Source organism: Homalodisca vitripennis, unplaced genomic scaffold (assembly GCF_021130785.1).
Source record: "Homalodisca vitripennis isolate AUS2020 unplaced genomic scaffold, UT_GWSS_2.1 ScUCBcl_3999;HRSCAF=9870, whole genome shotgun sequence".
NCBI lineage: Eukaryota > Metazoa > Arthropoda > Insecta > Hemiptera > Cicadellidae > Homalodisca > Homalodisca vitripennis.
The window spans coordinates 4,751-13,212 of record NW_025780119.1 but is presented as its reverse complement, the minus strand read 5'-3'; the positions used below and the strand labels follow the sequence as shown (position 1 = coordinate 13,212).

The 8,462-nt window shown below is 39.0% G+C and overlaps 1 protein-coding gene and 1 long non-coding RNA gene across 2 annotated transcripts; both read right to left on the bottom strand.

Annotated features, from left to right (window-relative positions):
- Positions 1-274: 274 nt before the first annotated feature.
- On the bottom strand, positions 275-2,281 carry LOC124372775. Its single transcript, XM_046831186.1, has 3 exons — positions 2,207-2,281; positions 845-1,040; positions 275-699 (listed from the first exon to the last, which is right to left on the bottom strand). Exons 1-3 carry the CDS (start codon positions 2,279-2,281, stop codon positions 275-277), a joined length of 696 nt encoding a protein of 231 aa, XP_046687142.1.
- Positions 2,282-7,137: 4,856 nt separating this feature from the next.
- On the bottom strand, positions 7,138-8,180 carry LOC124372774. Its single transcript, XR_006923365.1, has 2 exons — positions 7,764-8,180; positions 7,138-7,178 (listed from the first exon to the last, which is right to left on the bottom strand). It is a non-coding gene; the product is annotated as an uncharacterized LOC124372774 (long non-coding RNA).
- Between the last annotated feature and the right edge of the window lie 282 nt (positions 8,181-8,462).

Sequence of the window (8,462 nt, the reverse complement as noted above, 5' to 3'; positions counted from 1 at the left end):
TAGGTTACTGGAAACAAAACAAAAAAATTGTACACACTTGTGCACATTGGGTCTGTACAGCAATTGTTGGGTTATTTTATTTGTGCACAGCTGTACACATTGGGTCTGTATGAATAAAAAGTGTTTGTTCAATTGATGAAGCCTAAATTAACTTAACATTCTTTTCAACTTAACCTAGCCTAGACAAACCTTTAATAGAGTGCATTTTTGTTTACAGATGGAGCGTAAGAGCACACAAGGTTATTTTATCTCAGATGAGGAACTACTGGCTGCGTTAGAAGACAGCGAGTTCGAATTTGATGATCTCGACAATGATAAAAATTTTGTGCCGAATGATGAAAGTGATGACGATGAACAGCAGGACAAAGGTGAAACTACTGAAGCTGAGGGTGACCAAACCGAGAACCAGATAGGTAACATTAACTGTCATCGAAGTATTCATTGAAGTGTTGCAATGCATTCCAGCCATCCCTATTGCAACGCTCGTCAGCCGGTGCCAGAAACGGAGGAAAATCTGTATCGAGAGTTTCACCTGCCCAAATTGCTTTTGGTCGTCTACCACAGCCATCTCCATCACCTCCTCCTCTACCTCGTTGTTGGCCCCTTCCACATCTGCCCCCTCTCCCTCGTCTTTCCCTTCTTCCTCGATCGGTCCCTCTTCCTCGATCGGTCCCTCTTCCTCGTTCAGTCCCTCTTCCTCTGCATTGCTTACCCCTCAAAGTAAGGCCAACATTTGCTGGTTGCCTTGAAGGTCCAGCGGCACTCAGGTGTAAATCTAGGCCTAGATCCTCGTTTTCACTTTCAAACGAAGTACCTGTTTCAGTAGTAGTAGGCCTAATGTTACCTATCTGGTTCTCGGTTTGGTCACCCTCAGCTTCAGTAGTTTCACCTTTGTCCTGCTGTTCATCGTCATCACTTTCATCATTCGGCACAAAATTTTTATCATTGTCGAGATCATCAAATTCGAACTCGCTGTCTTCTAACGCAGCCAGTAGTTCCTCATCTGAGATAAAATAACCTTGTGTGCTCTTACGCTCCATCTGTAAACAAAAATGCACTCTATTAAAGGTTTGTTTAGGCTAGGTTAAGTTGAAAAGAATGTTAAGTTAATTTAGGCTTCATCAATAGAACAAACACTTTTTATTCATACAGACCCGATGTGTACAGCTGTGCACAAATAAAATAACCCAACAATTGCTGTACAGACCCAATGTGCACAAGTGTGTACAATTTTTTTGTTTTGTTTCCAGTAACCTAGGAAACAAAATAATTCCTCTTTAAACGTTATCAAACAATTGTTCAAAGGTTTCAGATAACTAAGCATACTCATAATTATTGCTAATAATGCAATTAAATGATAGAAATAGAATTACTAACCTCCTAGTTAGGTTAAGGACGATTCTCAGTTGAGGTGGTAGTCGGCCATTTTGAGTGAAGACCAGAAACATCAAAATAGCTCACCGAAAAAAAATCAGGCTATGTCACAGATTATACTGAACACAGAGAAATAAGTTCCATTGATTTATTTTATCTTGCAAGTTTGTAATAAAATATTGAAAATATGTGCACATATTATGTGTACGGGAACAGTGAAAGCCGTAATTGGTCTACTGTTAACTTCGAGAGGTACCTGCCAATAGCCATCTTTTAAGTCGATCGTGGATATATAGCAAGCATTTCTCAGTTTGTCAAGTATCGCACTTATTAGGGGAAGGGGATATGCATCCTTCTCACTGACCGCATTAACTCGCCTTAAGTCGATGCAACACCTTACTTTTCTATTCGATTTCTTTACCAGCACTAGTGGAGAGCTCCAAGGACTAGATGATGGTTCAATGATGCCTGACTCCAGGATCTTGTCAACTTCTTTGTTAATGATCGCCTGCATTGCCGGGTTGCGATAACAATACCTCTGTTTAATGGGTGTATCAGTTTTAAGGCGAATTTTATGTTCCACTAATGTCGTGCGACCAATAAAACCATCGAACAAATTTAACTGATAATCAAGGAATTCTTTCAGTTTTTTACTTTCTCCTTCTGTTAGTGTCATAACGGCATCAGTATGAATAGTCTTTGAATTATCGCATCTAGTCACTGTTTCTGCAGTACTTTCATGTGAGGTGATATCGATCAGTTTTAAGTGCATTATAACGTCCATACGCAAACTCATCGGCGTAGTTAAGCCTGGTAGAAACAGGGCGCGTACCTTAGTTCTAATATCGGCTATTTCGCAGTTACATTCGAAGGCCTGAGATATGTGGCTATTTGAGCTATTGGCCATATTAACATTAACATTTACGTTCTTAGGCCTAACGCCTAACTGTAATAGATGATGAGCTACTCTTTCCCCTATAATAGTCACCATCGATCCCGTGTCAAGCAGTGCACAAAAAGTAGTTTCTTGAATCTTAATAGATACAAATGGCCTAGGATCGTTCGATTTAACCTCTGCATAGCTGCTTTTGTTAAATTATTTTATTTGGTTGAGCCACTTAGGCCATTCGATTGAGGTGATTTGTTGCCCCAGAGTCCCGGGACACCTCTGACGCTCCGGGCTCCGGAAATGTTTCCCTGTCTGCAAGGACACTGGACGGTTCGGATTCCTACTTTTTTACAGTTAAAACATCGAATAGTTTTAGGGAGACGACACTGGTGATATTTATACCCTTTGGTTTCGCAATTCCAACAACTAGGAATGGTAGTCGTTGTATCAGTACTAAGATTCCTTGGCTGAGTAGTGTTAGTCGGGGCAATTGTAGAGGGCTCGAACCTTCGTTTATCGGTAAAAGATTTGGATTTATCGTGATACGGTTCTGGCTTATCTATAATCTGTACTGGGTATGACTTAAAAACTCTACGTTTTGAGTCGTATGCCGTCTCAGGTGCCATGGATTGATCCGGATTTGGAGGCGGTCGGTAACTATTCTTCTCTCGCAAATAACTCATATCCCTCGGCAAGATGAATTAGTTCACTAATCGAGTGAAAACTTTCCCTTCTGATCGTTAATTTGTACTCAGGACTCATGTTTGAATATAATCGGTTTAGTGTTTGGTTTACAGAGAAGCCACCACGTCGTCGAAGTAGAGTCGTAAGGGCTACAATAAATTTTCGCATTGGCTCACTCTCGCCCTGAGTTCTTCGAGTTATTTCCTCGTCCAAGTTACGTCGGTAATCTGGAGGAAGATACTGCTCTTCGAAGCTGATTATAAAGTCGTCATAGTTTGTCCAAAATGACTTATTATTTCGGTATCAGAAAAGAGCGTTTCCCTTAAAAAGTTCCGGTAATGCTTTTAGTAGCCGATCGGGAGGTATTTCATAAGATTCAGCAAGTTCATTGAGACGCTCAATGAAAGAAACTGGGTCTACATCCCCGTCGAATCTCAAATTCCATTTCCGAACTTGATTGCAGATATTAGAGATATCCGGATGTCTAAGTTCAGATGTAGGCCGGCTTGCCATGTTAGCGCCACTGTACAATCCAAAATTCGGGTCACAAGGCTCATCACCTGTGAGGGATCCTGCTGTCGGCATTCTCAACGGGTGAGGTGTTGTTATGTCTTGTGTGTCTGTTGGGGTAATGGCATTTACAGATTTTTCGCGCAGTAAAATGGCTAATCGTTCCTGTACTAATCTAAAACTAGTTGTAGGAGGGAGGTTTAACATTTCTCGAATGCTAACTTCCTCGTTCTATATGACCATCCTCATGAGAGGCACTAATCGGTCCTAATGCTGAGGAAACTACATTGGTCGTGAGGTTTCGTTCGTATGACAATAATTCTGTTCTTAGTGGAAGAGCTTCAGGAGGTGTTTTTCCAGACCTAAGAAAAGTTACAAGTCGCTTTCGTAGTTCAGCCACATTATACCATCCGGATTCAGATTAAATTTTCTTAACTTTTCCTGTAGGTCGTTCTTTTGTAATTTATAAATCCAGCCCACACGAGGATCGTTCTCCGAAGGGGAAGGAAGCATAATTAGGGGATTGGGAATAGTTGTAGGAGGGATTGGTAGGCCCATTGTAGTAGCAGTAGTAGTAGTAGTGGTGGTGGTAATAGTAGCAGTAGTAGTGGTAGTAATCGGTGCGACTGTAGGAGGACAAATTTTTGGTAATGTACCAAAAGAAGCCTGCGGTGTCGTAATCCGAGTTGAAGTCGTGGTAGTTGTAGTTGTTTTTTCGTTCGTTTGCGTCCCCTTGTCCATCATTTCCGTAACATACATAAAGAATAAAATTTGATAAGGGCGGAGAAAGAGGTTCAGTAAGTACATCATTATTGTATGTATGAAATTTTCTGAAACAAAAAGTTATTGTAAAACTTTAAAAATGTTTAGTCGTTAATTGTAAAGTATATTCACAAAAAAAAGTGTAAAGTAAATCGTAAAGTTCGTAAATTAACGTATATTACAGTCCCAGTTGTTCGGGCGCCACTTTGCGATTCTATTTTCCGGGCAAGCGAAAATATTCGCAACTTGCCAGATAGCCAGTCGAGCTGGGTTAGAAATTTCCAGGGTTCGAGAATTTCATACAACTATTATTTATTGTTAGGAGTCGAATCAGAGGGCCCTGCGGAAGAAATTGATTCTTCCAAAACCATTTTGGGCTTACTTCATCACGTCAACTCCAATAAAATTTTGAAGAAGTAAAATTAATACAAAATATAATCTTGCTCAAAAAATAAAACATGACATTGGTGCCTTCTACTCGGCCAGAATCGAACTTCGTAAAGTTTCTGTAGCTATACAAGAAAATTTGTGGTACTAGAGTTGCTGTGTTGAATTTGCCTATTACATCTTTCCACTTTCTATAAGGCGTAGTTACTAAAGCTCCATATTTTTACCTTTTACCAGTGAACTCATTGGAAAATAACACACAAAACGTCACCCGGATCCCCGGTTTCGGACCCCCCCCCGAACGAAATTTCTGGCTACGCTACTGACCATAACCCAATCCTACCCAAACTTCAAACTCGTGGCATCTAACAGTCAGCCTTAAAATGGTTCGAGAGCAATCTAAATGATAGATACCAAGTTGTAGAGATTAAACAAAGAAGAATTGGATACACTTGTACTGCCCAGCCTGAAAAAACTACGTTTGACTCTAGGGGTTCCTCAAGGCTCCGTCTTATGACCAGAGCTATAAATTTTATTCACCAATGACCTGGAAATAGTCTTGGAAAACTAAACGAATTCCATCATGTACACAGACGATACCGTACTACTCTCTCAGCCCAAAAGGATGTTGAAAAGCTGGAAATATACTCCCTACATCTCAATACGGCTCATCAATATTTCACATACAATTATTTGGCCTTAAAAGGCTCGAAGACAAACCAACTTGCTCTAGGAACTGATAAAAACTATGTATCTCAAGCCCTGATTTTCAAGAAACAAAAGATATGAAGTATTAAGGAATAACACTAAGAATTTTACTTATGAAGATAGACAACTTAATAAAAAACAACCTGGATTTTATAACTATGTACGTTTTTAATTATTGACGCTACATGCAATCTTAAAGATTATTATTAATCAAGAATTTCTGTTTATCTATGATTCCATTAGTTCTGGGTTCTGCTGTTTTTAACCTCAATCATGATTTCTTCTATAAATATACAATCTCATCAGATTCGAAGTCCTGTATTTATTTTTGAACATCATTATTCTTGTTTCCTCTTAATCTAGAATTTCATCACTTCGGGCCCTACAGTTATTTTGGCATCATTCATCTGGTTTCCTCGTTTAATCACATCAATGTGTGGGTCTTGCAGCTGGGTTTAGCATCAATCTGCAGATTTCCTATACTGGAGGACAATGTTATTAGCGTATGTGTCTAGCTGTCATACATGCAGTTAACTCGGCCACTGCGGTTCAATGTAGAGTTGATCATTGAAGAAAGAACAACTAAGCACCTTTTCTAGAGAAACAGCACAACACAAATTCAATCAAGAGAGTCTCTCGCATGTTCTATAATGAGACGTGTGGCTGCAAGTGATCCCATCTGTTTCTAGGCCCTGCTGGATTTTAGAGCATCTGTCTTCTGGTATCCTGTATTAACATACAGATTTTGTATCATAAATCTTCCGAGTTCCTAGTGCACAATAAACAATATCGGTATATTACATTATCATAAATATCAATAGCAGTGTAACAGTTACATGAATATGTCAGGGACAAACTACAATCCAAGTAGTCGACGGGGAATCTGGCGAACAATCCAATTCCATCAGTTTTTTATTCTTACAGTTTTTCTACGATATCTAGACCTTCCTCGTCAAGATCGTTGGTTTGAATCAAATATCATAGTTTTAACTTGTATTGAATTCGTCCTTCTTCTATTATACAGGGTTTGTCCGGAAAGTAATAGAACTGAGTCGATTAAAAAAACATTATTGAGCAAATCGTTACAATTCTTCAAAAACTTTCAAAATAGGCTTCTGCGTCGATGCAGCGCTGCCAGCGCGATTTCCAAGCATTGAAGGCGTCACGGAAGGCATTCTCCTGAATAGCCTTGAGAGCCGCGGTGCAAGCTGCTTGGAACCCCTCTGTCGTCTCAAAATGCTTGCCTTTTCAGGCGAGGAAACAAAAAAAGTCTGGGAGCCACATCTGGGCTGTAGGGCGGCTGTGGAAGAGATGGAATGTCGGCCTTGGTCAGGTAGTTGTTCACAAGAATGGCTGTGTGAGCCGCAATTGATGGTCGCCAGTGAGCACTTTTGGGGCCATCTTCGCACACACTTTGCGCATGTTCAAATGCTCCGTCACAATTTCATGAACCACAGATTTCGGTAAATGTAACATCTGGGCAATTAAACGAATACTTAGTCGACGGTCTGAGTTCAAAACTTTGCGCACACGAGTCACATTGTCGGTGTTTGTCGAAGGTCTTCCAGCACGGTCTTCATCAGCGACCTATTCCCAGCCCTCCAAAAAGGCCTGGTGCCACGGAAACACACCACTTCTTCCTAAAGCAACATCTGGGTAAGCCTGCTTGATTATATCAAATGTCTCTGTCGCATTTTTACCGAGTTTCACACTGAATCTAACCGTGTACCTCTTCTCTAACGAACGCTGCATTTTCGGCTTGCACCACTCACAGAAACACGTCACGTGAAATTGCCTGTCCTGACTCTCCAGGTGCTCGGAGACCAGTGTTGCCAATCCACTTTTGGAAAATTCCCACCAGTACCTGAAAAAAATACCACCTATGAGCCCAAATTACCACCTTGCTTTAAAAGTATATTTAGGCTACTAAAGTGTGTTATCGACATCGTATGACAGTCTATATTTGTAAATGCAGGGTGTCTACCAAAACTGAAACATATAAAATTCCCTGACTTTTCCAGGTTTTCTAGGTTAGACACTCTTAAATGGCTTAACGAGCAGGATTTTTTTATTGCATTGAATATGGTTGATTTTAGAGCATAATATCATAACTTATATTGTAAAAAAATTAACTTTTTACTTTTTTACAGAGACAATTTGCATGAAAAAGTTAGTTTCAGAAAAACAAATTTAACTTTCAATGAGCTTGGATCCATGCCAAAGTTTTTAAATAGAAACTTGTAAACTGATAAAGCAGACATTAATCATGCAATCCTGCTGTGATTCAAAGAAGGAGTAAAGGAATATAATATGTAAATGACTTCTAAAATCTCACTGTCAACCAGCTAAGCACAGGCTTTAGGTTTGAACATACTATAGGCCTACAAAGTATTATTTTAGGAAAGGCCTACCAAAAACCAAACATGCAAGGTTAAGCAAAAATACTTACAACACTCTTTCATGATATCCTACCTCCAAAATAGGTTGTTTACTGATGTACAGTTTAATAAATTTGTATGATAAATCACATGAACTGTTATGTGTTGTTCTAAAAAATCCACTTTTTTCCTTTAACTCAACTTGTAGCTTTATGGAAAAAATTACACTAGATCACTGTTTTTAAATGTGTTAACCACAATTTTTTAATGTCAGGCAAAGTGCTAGGCACACATAGTCTTGAAATTAAAACCTTAGAAGGCTAGCATTACCATGATGTGTTTAGCCTACTCTATAACTCAGGTTCAAATATTTATTTATATATAAATATATATATATATAATATACACACAAAATTTATTTCACAATATATCACTTGATGACCAAAATATGAATCACAATATATTTGGCTATATTAACACAGTTTTAGTTTTTTTTAAAAGCCAAATAATAATAATAAGGCCTAATTTCTTATTGCCATATATTTCTTGTGAGCATTTCCTTGGTAGGTTCAAATTTAACACATCCACCGCTATTTCGGATTCCTTCCCTTGTACCCATCAATGAAACGACTGTTTCTGTTTTCAATTTGTTTCTGTCATTGGTTTTGCAATGCTTCAGTTCACTGAATATTCGTTCGACAGATGAATTTGAAAATGGCAGTATAAAAAGTAAGTTAAACACTTTTTGTATTTCTGTAAACATAGCATCT